Source organism: Patella vulgata, chromosome 1 (genome assembly GCF_932274485.2).
Source record: "Patella vulgata chromosome 1, xgPatVulg1.2, whole genome shotgun sequence".
NCBI lineage: Eukaryota > Metazoa > Mollusca > Gastropoda > Patellidae > Patella > Patella vulgata.
Genome location: NC_065879.2, coordinates 24,335,573 through 24,354,629, shown reverse-complemented (window position 1 = coordinate 24,354,629; position 19,057 = coordinate 24,335,573). Strand labels below are relative to the sequence as shown.

Genomic DNA, 19,057 nt, shown 5'->3' with positions numbered 1-19,057 from the left:
CAAATATTTCCAGATTTCGTGTTGTTTTTTTAAAAAGGAGAATGAGTTCAGAGTATGTGTTAAGAGCGGGAAATCACACCCTGGTAAGAAGGGTTATTTAAATTTGGTTCGAATATGCGTTTAGCTGTCGAATAAATTTTGAATTCCAGGATATGCCATGCGTACAGTACATGCAATGTATACGTAAACTATACTTAATGTCAAGGAAAAAGTCAAGAACTTATAAATAAACTGTTATGTTATGTGTTGATGGTAAGTAATATAATAATAACGTACGATTTTGGTTATTAGAACCACGAGTATTATAGGATTTGGTCTCAACCGTGGGGTTTGGTTAGGTAACGAGGAATTTTTTTCTGATATATCATTTAGGTCAACGACCTCCACTCCGATAAAAAAATCACAACACAAAAACAAAAATACCCCCCCCCCCTCTATACTAATAGATTAGTATATATGATTATGTGGAATGTGAAATGTGGGCCTACGGTAACCTATATGTGAATGTAATATTTGAATCGCTGGCAATTGTACGCTAGGCCTACAAGTAATTAAATTATAATAATGTGAATGATTCTGCTATCTAGCCAAAGTCCAAAGGGAAGCAGGAAAAGCATGTTCACTTAATTATTGTAACCTACGGTGGCTGATTTAGGACACGCAAAAAAAAAAAAAATAATATCTAGAGCGCTCGACTTAATTATATCTCGAGCGCGTGAGATACTAATTAAGTCGAGCGCTCGAGATAATTAAGTCGAGCGCTCCAGATACTCTGTAAAAAAACCTCGATATATACAATTATTGACTCGTATAATAACGTGCGATATACTCCCTACTTGGAAGCGGGTAAATATAACGGGAAATAGTGGTGGTGATGAGCATGGGATGGAGTGTGTGTGTGGGTGTGTGTGTGTGCGTGTGTCAAGGGGGGGGGGGCGCTCCGTCACTGCAGCTTTGGATGGGCTGTAAAACGAACAAATGAAATGGAGTTTATATAACGTCCTACTGTTCTGCTCCTAACCTGGGCTAATGAAGACGGGCATACGCCATACAGTGTGCTATGAGGGAAATTTTGCCCGGACAGCGGCACTACGGCCTACTCTTATATCGAATTCCAACTGCCAAGGGATCTTTTACGTGCACGCCAATGTGTACACGGGACCTCGGTTTTTCGTCCAATCCGAACGACTAGACAGCTTTCCTTGTCAGCCCCTCCGTCCTGCATCACAGACAAGGGAGAACCACGCCGGAAAATCTGGATGAACTTTCTCGGCTAATGCAGGGATCGAACACCCGACCTCCAGGCTAGCGAGCTAGCGTCTTACCCACTTAGCCACGTGATCCCCGTAAAACGAACAAATGAATATATTTATTCTGCAAGTTTAAATTATCATTAAATAATGCACGAAATTATACAGATTGACCCGTGTTCGATTGTATTATCTCAATCGAGCGCTCGACTTAGTATCTCGAGCGCTCGACTTAATTATCTAGTGGCACATAAGAGCGTTCCTAATTTAAATAAATATTAAGCCACCGTAGTATAACCTTTGACTTAAGAAAACAATTAAATAATGGTGAATCACGACACTCGTGATATCTAATATCCGGGAGGAGGCTTATGTCATAAGAATGGTTTATTTTTAGATTTTTCTGATACCCTAGATAATCTATCTATCGAAAGGAAATCGAAAGTATAAGGTAGTATTTACAGCATTGATTGCATTCTGAACATCAGAGACACGCTACCTGCGGAGAAGTAAAGGCCAGCTACCATTTAATTTTCGTACGTTAGTTACTTACGCATTGATTGGAGATTATGAGACCGAGTTGGGCAGAAAATATGCAGCCACTTGTCTTCGCCTTGAGTTTATTATTTTTAAATACTGATTTGTCAAATTGTTTACAGTGTTTAGATTACGAAGGAAAACCAGTTGACTGGTAAGTATTAATAATTCATGGTTCCAGCATATAGAACTATACTGTATGTATAACTTTAACTTTTTTATTTGCATATTATTACGTCCATTATACAAAACATACGCATACATTAATATACATGTATACAAAATATATATTTTACATGGAATAATATATTGGAATAACATGATATAATGAAATGAAAATATATAAAATGAGATATATATACGATCTATATGATTATGGATGGTTCCAGGCAGTAGCTTATATCATGGACCTTATAATATAATGTATTATAATTTAAGGTCCATGCCTATATTTACATGGTAACCGACGTACATTTTGAACTCATCATATTTTTAATACTTCCAATATTATCAAACCCTGAATAATTAACAGTTTGGTTGTTATAATATAGCATTAAAGACATACGTTTTAAAGGAGCTAAATCGCTAATTTTGTTTTTGGCACCTAGAAATAGACACTGTGGTAGGGAATGTGGTAGGGTCGCCCTATGTCAGTATGTAGTATGTGCATAAAAAGTTTCAAACTAGTCGCCTAAACCCCTCAATTTATACTTGCTTGGCGTATGCACTATGCAAGCCAATCAATTATTGTGCACGTGCAACCATCGTGCATGCTTCGACTATAAAACTTGGTGCGTATCATTCATTGTGGGGGGAGGGGGGATTGGCCTAGTGATCTAGTGTGCCGTGGTTCGACCTCGAGCTGACTGGTCACCTCTGGCTTGCGGTGTGAGTGTATGTGGCTTGGAGATAGGAGCGCCTTCTCAACCTTGTGGGTTTACTCCGGGTACTCTGGTTTCCTCCCACAGGAAAGACCCCTGCGCGTGCACTAAGATAACAAAAATGAAAAATAAGACAACTTGTCTGTGATATCACCTTCGGTGGAAGCGGACGTTATAGGTAAGGTAATCTTATCATATGTAAGACACAGACCGGTTGTCAGAGTCGATAATCACCTCATATCAACCAGATTGTGTTGATTTTCATTTTCTTTCATTTGGGCTAGATTGTTTGAGCACATTTCTTACTCTTAGATAATAGATTCAGGGGGAAATTTGTATAATAAATATCTACTTGTTGCTTCACTGTGGGGAGCGCTGAATCGATGCACATACTTAACCGTATCGTAATTTAGTCACTTGATTCGTGAGGACGAATTCGGTGATTTTGTTTTTAATTGTAGGTTAACCTGCTGTACAGGATCGATGAATCGATTCACCACAGTGGATTAATTCATTCTTTTGTTTGAGAAATAGACTTTGGCGTATACATTTCATGATTTCGATTTAGTATTTCGGGCAAATCATTTATTTATTTGAGAAAGTAAGGGCACATGTCACATTACCAGAATCCATTGTTTAATTTAAAATAAAAAATATCAAATTATATCTTGTTTATTGTTTGTTTCATGACATAGCTGCCGCTGCATCCAGTATCGATCCCTGTCCTACCTACAGACACAAATGGGTCTCTACGCATACAATAATGTAATATGAATGTACATAAAGTTTATAAACTGATTTACATTCCTTAATTGAGGAATCCTATTCGGATATCTCTAAAGATGATTTTGACATTGCTTCCTTTGATGAAGACAGTCGCCTCTCCTCAGATGAAGAGGAAAGTTAAATTTAGGTTGATTGGGTCTGCAATAAAATGACATAGGTCTATGTTTTAAAAACCCAATACCACTCTTGTTGTAACTGAATAATATGTCCCAATCTTTATTCTGGTCAACAAATTGTACTATTTTACAATATTCCAATTAATTGATGATTCAAATTTCATCTTAACACACCTAATTTAAAAAATTGGAAAAATTCAACTAAATGATTTGAAAAGCCTGACGTAAAGCTTTTCAAATGTGACTTGGATTTAAAAATATTTTTAAACCCTTTGGACAAGTAAAATAGGATTTAATGGATAATTTACACAACAGGTAGGACACTAACACATCTAGTACTTAGAATAAGGCTATTTTTTATTTTCTGGAGCTGTCAAGCCAGCAAAGAGTGTTATTGTCCCTTTAAATGATTTTTAGTATGAAGGCAGTGGGCGATAATTACTGTATCACTGTTAATATCAAGATGAAAATTAGCATTCCGGCCATATTTTACTGCTTGTCACTTATTTTTGATGTATTGGACACCTGCTGTTCTTAATTTCATTTACCACCAAAAATATTCATTCATAAGTTAGTGGTGTGTATGGTATGGCAGCCTTCCTGTTGATAATTAGGGTTTTAAATCAACAAATTAAAGATCAAAAGTGTGATGAAATGAACTAAAAATATTGAACCATTCGGAAGTAATCGCTGGATTTGCCATACAGGCGTAACTCATTCAACGAATTTCACTTGACATTTAAAATAAGAGTATGAGTATAGGTCATAGTACCCCTGTCCATGCAAAATGTCCCTCATAGCACACTGTATGTCATTTTTCATTAGCCCAGGCCAGTCGGTGCAGAAAAGCAGAACGTTAAACACCATTTCATTTAAAATAAGACTGTAAAATCTCTTTTTATCCCTTAAAATAGAGGTGTTTTATAGATAAGTGGTTGTTTGAAGGTCCAATAGGAGTGGTGATGGGTGAACGGAAACATTCTAATTGGTGACCTTTGACCTCTTAGATTCAGTGGCCTTTACACAACAAATTTTGTTCTTAATTTAGTGATTCTAACTTGTGTTATCTATCAGTCCATTGTAATGTTAGTTTCACAGATGCACCTTTCATGCTGAATAAATCAGTAATTAGTACTAATTGACCTTGTTCTTAAATGACCTTTCCACCAAAAATCCCATTCTTAATTAAGTTATATTTCCTTATTCAGGGCACTTGTGAAACTAGATAACAAACCTTAATCTCTCAACCCTCCGTGTTTCGAGATAAGAGATGAGGCCATTATTGCATTTGTAAACAAAATTGACAATATTTTTAATCAAAACAACGATTGGTTATTGTTATTTATAATATTTCTGCCACACCCAACTACAATTAAGCATATAATCCTACCTGAAACGGGTACAAATCCCCTCTTTTTAAATCAAAGCGACAGTAGATCGCCTTTTCCGACATTTTAAATTTACGTCTGTACACACATAAAGGGGGGGCCTCGTGTGCAATAGCCAATCAAAGTACCCATCTGATCAGAGTTGCGCAGTAGGTATTACGGCGTAATTATGAACGTCCGAATCAATTTTGATAAAAACAACGCTTGATTTACTTTATTGTCAATATTTGCTAATAAATGAATGTTGTTTCAGTAGATTGGACTGCGTATGTGTAATAAGTACTAATAGTATAAAATTAACTTATTTTTAAGATGGCATCCAATCGTAGCTAAAAACAAGCACATCAGTATATCTCAGCGTTTTTAGTTACGTTGTCGTAGCTATTGTGAAACTTGCAGCTTCCATATGTTGAATAAACCAATTTTGAGTTGGTACTATGGGTGGCACCCCCTACCACATCCACCACTGACACAACTTAAGAATTGGGTTTCTGGGGTCTCCCATCCCAGCCATACACCACTAGCATCCTAAATCTTCTGCATCTTCCATGTTGAACAAAACTCGCCTAGCTCCTGGACTATATATGAAACCCCAAGTTATTCCGAGAATTTTTACAAATCTTTTCTTTTTATGGTCATTATAATAAGAATGGATGATTTTAGCTATAAATATGAAGTTTTAAACAATTCCGTATATAATAAATATGAATGAGAGAGAAAAAAATGTAAATATTTGTAAAGGACATACTTCGCGTAATGATATTTTTTAATGTTGTATACTATCAGAAAAATGTATTATTTTTATATTCTCATATAGATATCATGTTTATATACATTGTCAGCTAGCTAATGCCAAATCATTCATTATGATTTAAAATAATCAAACAAACACATCTATGTTCAATGGATACAACACAAAATCATTAACAGTGCCTATTGAATGATCATTGACACAGCGCAATTCATAACCGTGCTGTGAACACTTGTCTTGGCTATACTACTAAAAGTGAAAAAGTTGAATTTCATGATACACCCTGTTGAAGACAATAGGGACCAGAATACATCAAAGAAAAGGAAAAAATACTGAAAATAATTATTACATTACTTTGTTGACCCGATAGTACAAAAATATGTATATGTTTCTGATTTTAATCTTAAAAGATCTATGAGTTTATATGACACATAATGACTAATATGTATGATACAATATGTTGACTATGACTAGATAACAGCTGATCAATTTAAGCTTTGGAGATTACCCCAAAATTTTTATATTTTAATATATTGTTTTTCAGGTTTGTTGTATACAAGTTACCAAAATTAGATCAAAATAAATCGAGCCCTATTCTTCATCATGGGTTAGGTCATTTTTATCTGGATGCCAATAATCCAGAATTTCAACTATCAAAATATTCTTTGAACTCTTCAAATGATGCCATTTATTACACTCTACAACAGATTTACACTGCCAAGGTATTGATACGAAAAGTTTATTTGCAAAATTTAATATAAAAACTCAATTTATATGGAAAACAATCACTGATTTTATTTCACGCTACTTTTCAACAAGTTCCTCTTGTTGTTCTCAAGTAAGTAATGACAGTATAATAGCAAGAAATCAAATTATATACAACAAGGTAACAAAAACAGTAACTAATGTGAAACCGTCTAAGGGCTAATAAAAAGGACAATAATAACAATACAAAATGGACATCAAAGATATTGATTAAGGATTATTTAAGATATCATAACTCCTTGACCTTGGAAGATATAATCCCTCGTCTCTATATTAAGTTCAGGATTAAATCTCTTGATTCAGATATTTAATTTTCCAAAATGCCAAAAAAGTGATTTTTTATGACCCTTAAAATGGCTAAATCTCTTTGATTTTCCAATTTTATTTGATTTTATATGTTGTTCTCTTTTGTGGGATGACAATTTGGCTTTGTTTAATTAATAAAATTTAATGTCTATAGATAAAGCTAATGATGAGATAGAACTGATTTTATGTCCCTCCGTTGACACAGCAAGTCATAATGTAAACTAAAATTGGTAAAATCTCTTGAAACATTTGAAATAAGACATCACATAAACCCAAATTAGCATTTTATTTTGATCTAAATTATAATGCAACAACATTTATCGACTGCTCGGATGACTAGCTGCTGTGGGAGTATATTTCATTGCAAAATTACATTGTTATTTTAATTTAGGATGACTCAATATTATATGGTATGTATAATGATGAACCACCAACCCAATATGGATCCGTCACCAATGGCCATACAAAAGGTAGAAGTTAGCCTTTAATCATTAATCTGCAAAATAATTATACAAAATATACTAAACAGCAAAAAAAACGTCAGTACGATTTCAAAATCAGAGGCACTTTAATCAAATCATTCTAGAAAACGACTTACTAAATAGATCAAAGCAATTTTTTGTAAACAGTATGTTGACACATTAGTGATTAATTCATCACAATTCCAAGACATTACGAGAAGGTTTAGAGTCTGTACACAGTCTATACATCAGTATCTGGTGTGTCCACAGCGAGTGTCAATAACAGCAGCGCAGCGTCTGTACATGGAGTGAATCAGACGATTGATGAACGCCATTGGCACCTGGAACCACAGCTTGGCACAATCCATCAGCTGTGTTTGGTCTCAGTACGATGTTATTAAGTCTCCTCTGAATTTCATCCCAAAGATGTTCAATCAGGTTTAAGTCCGAACTAAGGGCTGGCCAGTGCATAACGTTGACACCGTTCTGCCGTAGAAAGTCCCGAGTAACTCTGGCGGCATGGGCGTTGTCATGCTGGAAAACGTTGTTTCGATGACATGCGAAATGTGGTATTACGTGGGGTCTGAGAGCTTGATCGATGTAGCACACTGCTGTGATGCCACCTCCTCTCCCTGGACAAAGATTTTGGAACACCACATTACCCACTCTCTGGTTCTGGCTGATTCCACCCCAAACCATTATGCTTGAATCTGCCCATGAGTCTCGTTCCATGACCTATTTCTCAGAATAACGCTGGCCACGTCGACGCCATATTCTGATCCTGCCATCTGTGAACTGACTCTCATCTGTGAACTTATCGGTACTGATGGGTCTTTCGTGTGTTCCCACTGTCTGACGTGCCGTCTCAGATGCCTGTGTAAAGGGATTCTGCCCGTGCTGTCGCACAACATGGTGGTCTTGTCGCCTTGTGGTAACCCTTGGTCTACCAGTTCGGGGGTGATTATCTGTGGTGTTGGTGGCCCGAAAGCATTGCTGAACCTGTAGATGGTCTGCACATTGACCTGGAAGTGATTGGCAACGGTTTGGGCAGTGTGGCCAGCATCGAGTCTTCCAAGGGCCTGGTTCCTCTGAGCTGTCGTGAGTCGTGGCATGCTGCTGACGTTGTAGTGTGGATAATTCAACCAAGTATGGGGGTACATTTTATAGGGCTGGTCCCGGTGAACAGCACATGCAGCATGAGTTAAGTGAAAATGATGGAGAACACATTACCATCTCAGAAGTCAGGTTGCGTTTTTGAGAACATTTCCTGGGTTCAATTCTGTGTTTGGGAAGGGGCCTTATTGCTCAGGCAAAGTTGGAGATGTGGTCACATATATACAATAAAAACATTTGGCAAGATTTATGCAATGCGTCTATTCAGACTCAGAGTAACATACCAACCTGACGCTTCTTTTTGCTGCTTTGTATATATAATATTGTAGAATGAGGGACAAAATGAAAATTGATAGATAAATTTGGTGTTGAGAGGAGTGAGGTCAGGAATTGGGTCATTAAAGGACTATTATGCTGTTGTCACAGGGCCAGAAACAGCACATAATAAGAACTATTCTAATTACATTTCTGATGGAATGTTAACAATATCAGAAGTAATCATAAATAAGACTAACCTGTTATTTTTAGGTGCATGTGATGGGGGCCTTCATTGAGGAATAGGACGTGAGTGATATCATTTTTCGTCATAAAATACATGCAAATATCATATTTGATACAGGGATCTTAATTGGGAGATTATAGGTGGCTGCAGGCTTTAATGTTTGAAAAAAAAACAATTCATAAAATTTAAGATAAATGTATATTATAGGTGTGATAGCAAGTAATGAAAATCAAGGCTATTGGTTGGTACACAGTGTACCCAAATACCCTCCACGTAAAAGTGAATCTTACACCTGGCCAGAAAGTGCGACAATTTATGGTCAGAACTTCTTATGTATCACAATTGATTATGAGACAGTTGACAAGATAGGTATGTAGTCTTACAAAACATAACATCACTGTGTATACAAAACTTTGTGCTTGTACTGTGATAGCTGTTCTTCATATATAGACTCTGTCGAGCTTGTTAGATCAAATGCTATCACATGACCTGCTCTGTTTCAGTTTTGTTAAGATAGAGACGACAGAAATACCCTCATGTCACAGGCAGCCATTTTTACTTGTAGAGCAAGGTTGTAATTAATAACAATACCAAAATTTAATCAGCCAAGATGTGAACATTATTTAAATTTGAATATTTGCGTGAGCACTGCAACTTTTCAGGGTAGGATGAAAAACTTAGATCCACCAAATAATATAATGTTAGCTACCTTTAAAGGAGCTAAATCGCTAATATTTTGGACCTAGAAATTGGCACAAATGGGTCGCAACACATATAATAATGTAATATGAATTTATATAAACTGTTTTACATTCAATCGTGTCTGTTTTACTGTGAATTGTCATTAGTTATGTTCGGCGAAATACGCCAGAAGTCTCAACCGCAAGTCAGTTTCTAGCGTCTGGTTATGCCAGTCAACACCAAAATTATTTATTGCGCATGCTCTCCAAATAAGAATATGTTATCACCGTTTGACATGACTTGTGGAATATGTCTAGCCCCATTCTTTGAGCACCTTGTTACAAATGGCGCTGAAACTCATTATGGTACACGATTCGTGTACCAATGGTAAAGTGTTTATTTTGTCTTAAATATTGGATATCAGAAGCCCATCTTTTCCAGGTAAGATCACAACACCAATGCTGATTTAAATTGCAAAAAAAATCTTGTTTTCAATGTCGAAGATTTTGGATGATATTGAGTTAGGGACTTAGCTACTTTAAGTGTTTGTAACTTTAACTATGGGACTATTAAAATGGATCTGTCTGTCTCTCCTTCTAACTGAGCTAGAATGTTCAAACTTGGTATAGGTGTTTATTACGTGAATGCCTTGATGGAGTTCGAAGGTGAGCATTTTCTGCTTAGGGTAAGTAGAGATAAGCAAAATGATTGGTTGATGCTTTGGGACACGATAACTTTGGTTCAAATTGAGTGAGAGTGATCAAACTTGGCGGATAGTTTCGTCACATCAGTACCTTGACTAAGTTCGATAATGAGCATTTTCAGCTCAGGATATGCAGAGCAATAAGCAATTTGATTTGTTGAGACTTTGAAGCTCAACTACTATGTTTCTAATTCAGTGATAGTGGTGAAACTTCATGTATAGTTTCTTTACATCAATACCTTACTTAACAAAGTTTTATGCTCAGCATTTTCTGCTTAGGCAAAGTAGAGACTTCAATCTGATTGGTCGAGGCTTTGAAACACAATAACTTTCCTAACTGAGGTAGAATGTTCAAACTTGGTGTAGGTGTCTATTAAGTAAATGCCTTAGACTAAGCAGGAATAAGCAGTTTTATTGGTTGAGACCATGGAACACTATAATTTTGGTTCTAATTGGGCGAGACCGATGAAACTTTTGAGTTCATTATATCAATATCTTGACTAACTTCCATGATGAGAATTTTCTACTTGGGCTAAGTAGCGACAAGCAATTTAATTGGACAAGACTTTGGAACATAACAACTGTTCTTTTAACTGAGGTAGAATGTTTAAAATTGGTGTAGATGTTCATTAGGTGAATGTCTTGACTGAGTTCAATGATTAACATTTCATTGTTCGATGCTTTGGAACAAGATAACTTTGATTTTAACTGATGGAAAGTGATGAAACTTAGTGTATATAGTTTCACTACCAGGTACTTCAAAACCTTGACTGAGTTTGAATGTGAATATTTTATGATAAGACTAAGTATAGATAATCAATTTGATTGTTCGATACTTTTGAAAAAGATAAATGTGCAATTAATTAATATGTGTAATCTATTTATTTTTTGATTTTGGCAGGGGATATCAGCCTCACTGTTGTCTTGTTTACATTTCAGGAAAGCAGTATTTGTATAATTATCCCAAGTTTTATGATAAATATATGCCACCACAATTTGCTGATGACAATCCAAATATGGTTAAGGCTTTTGGGAAATTACATGTTCAGTCTCCACCATGGAACAACACGGCTGGTTTCAATTCAAGTGGTGGAACTCAATTTTACAGTTTTGCAAAGTTTTGTAATTTTGAAAGAGGTGTGATATATAGCTTTTACCTTAAATCATAAATTATTTCTTGATTAGTAGGAGGAAGAATAAGTGGTTATGTTACTGGTTATTATTATTATTTTTTATAGGTTCACATTATAATGTTTGTTTATGTATATTGCTGTCGCCCCTGTCTCTGTGTGTGTGTGTGTGTTTGAGTGTCTGTTTGTTGTCTACAGGTCACATTTCTTAATGGATGCACTTGAAACTTTACATACTTATTCACCCTAAAGATTATCATTATTGTTTTTGGTGCATGCCCAACCCCCAGTGGCAGAGCCATGCCCATTTTCTTTTTGTGTGTCGCCTACAGGCCGCAATTCTTAACTGATCACCATGAAACTTTACATACTTATTCCTTATTCCCAAGAATGATCCCTATTGTTTTTGGTGCAGAGATACACCCATTTTTTGAATCAGTTTGTCGTCCACAGGCCGCATTTCTTAACGGATCCACTTCAAACTTTGCATACTTATTCCTTATACCCTAAGGATCATCCCTATTGTTTTTGCTGCATGTGTGTCTGTGTGTTGCCTGCAGGCCACGATTCTTAATGGATTGTCTTGGAACTTGGCATATGTATTCCCTATAGACTAAAGACAACAACTGCATATCCCGACACCAAGGGGCAGAGCCACACCCCATTTTTGTGTTAATCTTATACAGGCCGCAATTCTGAATGGATCTGCTTGGAACTTGGCATATGTATGCCTTATAGCCTAAGGGTTGCAACTATTGATTTTGTTGCACACCCCGACTCCCAGGGGCAGGGTCACGCCCCAACTTTGCTTTTAGCACCCAAAGGCCACAATTCTAAATGGATTATCTTGGAACTTGGTATACTTATTCCTTATACCCTAAGGATGGCAACTATTGATGTTGGTACCACACCCACGTTTTGTTGATAATTTGGCTGTAAATGATATTCAGGATGCAATTATTAACAGATTTGGATCCAATTCGGAATGATCCACCATAGGGTTGTACCTATTTATATTGATCCATGTCCAACCCCCAGGGGCAGAGCCACACTCAATTTTTGTGGTTTTTGTCTACAGACTGGAATTCTAAATGGATCATCTTGGAACTTGGTGTATTTATTCCTTATACTGTAAGGATAGCAACTATTTATTTTGGTGCATGTCCCATCCCCCAGTGGTGTGGTACCACATCCACTTTTTTGTTAATTTTTATCTGTATTTATTGTCTATAGGCTGCAATTCTGCAATTCTTTAAACAGTAAAGACAGCAACTATTTATTTTGGTGCATGCCCCGACCCCCTGGGGCGGGGGGCACACCAACTTTTTTGTTAATATATAGTCTGTAAATTTGGTAAAACAAACCCAATGTCTAACCTTCTTTGCCTCTTGTCATATTACATTCATTGCAACCATTTCATCTTTCATTCTCTTCATTTTAAAAAGTACCATATCAATCAAAGCAAGAATGTGGACGTATATTTCAGCGTTAGTAATGCTCTTGTTTTTTGTGGCTGGTGTTCTGAAAACTGCAATGTAGACATATTCCCTCTCTCTGTCTCTCTCTCTCCCTCCCCCCACCATCGCATTTTTGCAGTTAAAGCTTGAAAACACAGCACAGAATATTTAATAATTTGCTGTAATTGTTTATTCAGGCCTCAATTTATGAAATCTTGTTATGACTAGAAATTTTAAAACTTGATGGACTTGGTGATTGGGGCATCAGCAAAAATCCTATAGAATTTCCAAATTTTTAATGGTCTTGAATATCGGGGTACCTCCCCCAATATTTTCAAATGCTTAATACAATGGCTGGATTTATTCTTTAAAGGAAAGGTTCATGTAAACAAGACATATTGTATATAATTCTGATAATTAAAAACAATATTGTTACATTTATAATGAAGATACAAATTGGTTGTGAACGCCAACATGTGTGACATCATAGTGCACTACGTATTACATCATCTAGTCCAGATCTAGTTCACTTACCTTTAGAATAGTTTGTTGTTCAAAATAATTTTTTCCAACTTCCAATTAACGTTTCCGACAATTTATTCTTTGTGACTAAAGCTGAACATATTTGGAATGGCATCTGGTTTTAAACATTAACTAAGTCTTGCCCCAACAATTCACCACACAAACCCCGCACACAACTATCATTACCGAAATAGTCGGAAAGCAAGAGTCTTGTTGCTGAACTTAAATTTGTCTATATTTTATGACTGGTACACCAGTGTTCGTTTCTGCAGGTCATCTGGGTGGGATGGGAATTTTAAAATAGGTCACTTTCCTAATTTTGCAGGTCTTATTTAAGTACCCATAAGCTGCATGTCATTTGTATAGCTGTTGCATTCTGAACGTCAATAGTTTGTCGAAATAATTAGTAATCTTATTCTTAGTTTGGATTGGTTGAGAATAAGGGATGGACAGGAACATGGTGCACTCCTTTGTAATGACATTTATTTAATAAAATGAGCCTATTTGGTCTTTAATGTTTAATAATTTTTTAATTTTTCAACACAAAAGTAGGCCTACTTTTTGACAGAGTATTTATTATGATTAAGCAAAATAATCAGCCTGGTTGAACATTTCCTTAAAACCAACCCACATTTATATTTATATTGTTTCTGATTGAGCAATTTTAACAGTTTGTTCATTTATATATTTAAACATACATTATGCAAGAGCTAAATCTGTCTATTGCAGGTCTTTCTTTAGGCCTGAAATGTTATCTAAATTATTAATTAGACATTAATTAACCTATCCAGACCATAATCAACTCTAGATGGCATCGTTAGCCTCCGATCTTTGGAGGATTATGATCCAATTTACTGCATAACTTTCCTTCCCGATTTAACGATTAAATGGATAATCAAGACTATGGTGTTTATCTTACTGACTTTAGTAATGATGATCGAGGCTAGGCGAAAATTTCAATCGCTTAGTTCTCGGTTCATAGTGGATCAATTTGAATGAAATTTTCAGCAAATTGCCTTTACATTATCTAGTTTTTAACTATTATAGTGAGAACTGCCAACTCGTTATCGAATCTCCCATAATGTATCTTTAATTATTTTGAAGATTTATATGCTGCCTGGCTTGCTCCATATTTTAAGTCTGCCATGTACGCAGAAACCTGGCAGGATGGAAGAGGAAAATTACCTTCAAACTGTTCGGCCACTTATAAGGTAGATAAAATATTTTTCTGTCAATTTCAATACTTTATTTAACTTTAAAGAAAAGAATAATTAACATGCCTAAGTATTTATATTGGTAATGTATCATCTACTCCATGAAATCTGAATCACTTTAGACCTTGTGTTCTATCCATCATCAATGTGTTCATGATTCTTTAAATGAAAATTCTGTATGTCAGAGTTATTTTCTCATTTACTCTTTTCCTGATGGAAATTTTAAATTGATCTTCATGGCATATATGGATGAACCCTTTTCAATTTCAATGCTTTCTGGTAACAGTTCTATATGCCAACATTTAATGTGGTTGTCATCTTCTCCTTCTAATGTCTGACGGTCATATTATCCGAATGACTAGACTAGACACTGCTTCTTGCAAGGCTCTCCATCTGCAAAATTTTATATGTTATAGGTGTTAAATGTTAGAAATATTTCACTACCTGAAGGTATCAAGTTTACAGAAACAAAAGATCATTCTAAATGGGCCATTACCAGAGATGTTGGCAACTGGGTGTGTATCGGAGATATCAATAGGGAGGTAAGCATAATAAATATGTAGTTGAATTTCGTAATTTGGACCTTTGAAACTTTTGGACCTGGTAATGGTACATATTGCGTTAAAATTAGATAGTCCTGGTGGCTCAGTGGGTAAGGTGCTGGCTCAATAACCAGAGGTCCAGGATTCGATCCCGGTGTTGGTCGAGGAAAGTACCTTAGGAATTTCCACTGTGTTTTCCGCTTGTCTGTGGTGCAGATGGAGGTCATGGCAAGGAACAGCGTCTTGTCTCAGATGGAGAATCAATGTCCTATGTACATGTAAAAGAACCCTTTTATAAAAAGGCAATGTATCTTTAACAAAAATAACCTGTATAATGACATCAAGGTATCAATTCAGACATGTTCGTATAATGTTGACATTGTAAAGGTGGGAAAAATTATGAATGCTACTTTGTGTTTTCAGGAACCACAGGAGAAGCGGGCAGGAGGTACTGTGTGTTTTCAAAATAAAGATGTTTGGAAGAACTATAATAACAGTATATTTGAAGTACAAAACTGTTCTCCTAGATATTCTGTTGTAAATCTCTAATAAAACCCCCCAGATATTTGTTTATCTCCCTTTAAAAGTGGTTTTTCATCAAAAAGTAGTGATATCAAGAATGCTTAGAATATTACGGCACTAATCCCGATAGATTATTTTGTTTCTTAATAATAGCATGTTGTTAGGTTTTGATCAAAAAGTAGTGATATCAAGAACACTTAGAATATTCCATAGATTATTTTGTTTCTTAATCTTGAAACTACTAATACATTCTATTGTCAAGACTTAACTTAAGGTGTTGAAACTAATTATCATGACGATTGCCACTTGCCATAAATGTGTATCTTACTCTTCTGATTCTAAAAAAAAGTGGTTCCTTTAAGTGTAATCATAATATAAATAAGACATTGTTTACCTATATATTGGGGGGGGGGGGGTTGGATGGCTGAATGGTTAGCGTGCGCGCGCTGTATCATAAAGTCTGTCATTGAGTCGACTGGCGTGGTTTCGAATCCCCGGTTGTACGTGACAAGGAGTAGGGTCGCCTGTCCAACCTCGTGGGTTTTCTCCGGGTCCTCCGGTTTCCTCCCACTGCTAAAGACCCCTATGCGCAAGCGAATTATTGAAATAAAATTAAACCATATGTTAGTCCCGAAATGACCTAGTTTGTGTCGAGTGGACATGAAACCCCATTTCTCTCTCTCTCTTTGTTTACCTATTGACTTTAGCTTTATGTTAACAACGAAATTGATTAGCCTAACATCTACCATTGATGATTTTATTGTTTTCTTAGATTTAAGAGGGAAGATATTCAAAATGCTTATTGGAATTAATGTCAGATTCAACACATTAATTTGTTTTTCAAGCATTCTTTTCTTGTTTTATAGTACTCAAGCTTAAACATATTTTTTTTGTGATATATATTGCAATTCTATTGTATTGTACAGCACTGTATGCCCATACTCACTGTAAAGTTGGTAGTGTTCATTAGCATTACTCATTGATCATAGAAAAAATAACAATATATTAGTCTCAAAATGACCAAAATATTGTCTTGACAAGGTGTTAAACTCCATTCCACTCCTATCAAATAAGATGCTTTATTGCTCACCTAGCGGACACACTTTTTATAGTCCTACATTTAATAACAAAGATACTGTTATTGGCTAAAATAGCCCTATATTTTTATACATTTACATTTAATCTTGTCACATATTGTAAATATCCATATAATTTGTTTTCTCATTCTTGGACTTTAAGCAAGTGCCAATTTAATATTTTTTTGTTTCTTACTTTTTCTGATCTGTTCTGTAATTCAAATATATACATGGACATTCTGAACAAATAATGTGGCTTAAACCAAAATTGATTTACATTAAAAATATATTTTGTCTTTCTAATAGTAGTATTGCTCTAAAGATATTGAAATATAATTGTTCAAAGATAAGACATGATTTTGGCACACCCTGTACTCTAGGTTTATTTTGTTTTTTCATTTATTACTTTTAAATATTTAATTCATTTTTATTTACTCACATTTTAATGAAGTTGTATATTGTTAGCGCAGTTAGAGGTTAGAGGCTATAGTATGGGTTGTGTATTTCATTGAAATAGAAGAACAATATTGATTTTCCTTTGTTATTCCCCTTTGTTATGAAATATTGTAGGCACCATATAAAAGGCTTCAATTATCTGATTTTCCTGGAATTTGTACGATTTAACTTATTCAGCGGAGGAATCCTATTGATTTTCAGTGATATTGATCACAACTTTTAAAATGATGTCATTTTGTAAAAATCTTTGAATTGGTACGGGTATCTCATCCTATTGTTGTTCAATATTTTTCAAAAATCATCTTCAGAGTTATATTTGTTACTAAATCAGGTTTTAAATTTATAGTCTGCTATTATTAACCTAGCTGTCATTTTAAAATTTATATTGGTTGTCTATCGGTGCTTTTCATCAAATTTTCATGATAACTTCTAGAGTTATTCCACTTTGTTACAAATTGTTGTTAACTCCTTAAAGACTTTAATTATGTGTATGTGTTGCCTAGATCATAACTGCTTATAGAACTAGCTGATGGTATGCATATGTTTTGTTGCCTGGCAGACTATATGTTTGAAATTGATATGGGTTGTCTATCTAATTGAAACAATTAATTAATAAAGAAGCCCAAAGGTTTTCAACATATTTCAATAATCACCAACTAAATCTATTTAGAACTGCAATTATGGTCATATTGTTCTAAAATTTATGCCCTTCATTTAAAGGAGGGATCATATTTTCAGTTATAACTGCATCAAGAGTTCTTCCCTTAATTAGTTATACAAAATATTGATAGGCGTTTCAAGGCTTTGATCTGATCTTTTTGAAATTTTGATGGGTTGTTAGCTATTATTTATTTTATCCCAATAGGCCTATAATACAGCATACAACCATGAAATCTTTGAAATGTGGATGCAAGTATCAAAATTGACACTAGAATAGCCTACTCGAAAATCCAAGATGGCGGTCATTATCAAGATGGTTAACTTTCAGGCAACGAAATACCACTCCATATTGTACTATTTAATCCTTTATATATATTTTAAATTTCATTTAAATCAGACAAAATTTGAAGGCTCTATAACAAAGTAAAATAACAAAGAAGTTGCGGTCTGATATAGACCAAATTTAACTTCCCCAAGATCTTTTGATCCTTAACATATAGGGATGTCAAGTTTCATCTAAATCGGACCCAAAAATGTGGCAAAATTAGAGGGTCCACAACCTTCGTACATATTTCACAAATATTGGTACAAGGTAGGGATAGCCATAATATAAGTTGCGGTCTAATTCGATGTACACAAAAATCGAACCTATCCGAGATATGTGGGACATAAACTTATAGGCCTATACATGGGCACATAAAAATCAGTGGGTATAATTCTGTGAAAGAAAACCTGAAGGTTTCAACCATCTTGGAAATTTTTGCCATTTTGAAAATTCAATCTCAGAGTGATTTTCTTAATATATGACCCAAACAGGACAACTTTGAAAATTTTAGTGTTTGTATCCTGATTTGAACAACTGATTTGATATCTGCATCACTATAACACACATGCTATAGAATATGCTGGTTTCTATATTAACATTTCTTTGCTTTAAAATATATTATTATATAGGCATATTTCTTTTGTTTTGTTTTTTTGTACTGGAATAAAGATTTAAAATCTATTGTTATGTCAGTAATTAAAATGATCCTGCTGAACCAAGCGTAAATGTAAGCGCGCAAGCCACATGCGCTCCCACTCCTCCGGCAACTGCCATATTTTAGTCTTTCCGTTTCCACTTTTGTGATGTTTATTGTAGTCCCCCACCATTGTTATGTCAAACACAATGCAAGATAATCCATAAGTAACTTCAGATTTTATTTGACTGACATTATATCCGTAAAAATTGTGCCCCT

General features: G+C 35.2%; 1 protein-coding gene across 2 annotated transcripts; it reads left to right on the top strand.

Annotated features, from left to right (window-relative positions):
* The first annotated feature begins 1,606 nt into the window (after positions 1-1,606).
* On the top strand, positions 1,607-18,825 carry LOC130010222 (plancitoxin-1-like). Of its 2 annotated transcripts, none has more exons than XM_050560027.2 (8): positions 1,607-1,941; positions 6,254-6,431; positions 7,172-7,250; positions 9,064-9,225; positions 11,180-11,377; positions 14,454-14,560; positions 15,014-15,105; positions 15,529-18,825. In XM_050560027.2, exons 1-8 carry the CDS (start codon positions 1,820-1,822, stop codon positions 15,644-15,646), a joined length of 1,056 nt encoding a protein of 351 aa, XP_050415984.1. In that variant the 5' UTR covers positions 1,607-1,819; the 3' UTR covers positions 15,647-18,825. The 2 variants fall into 2 exon arrangements, with proteins under 2 accessions (XP_050415984.1, XP_050415935.1); XM_050559978.2 differs by having other exon boundaries at positions 14,980-15,105.
* Positions 18,826-19,057: the final 232 nt, after the last annotated feature.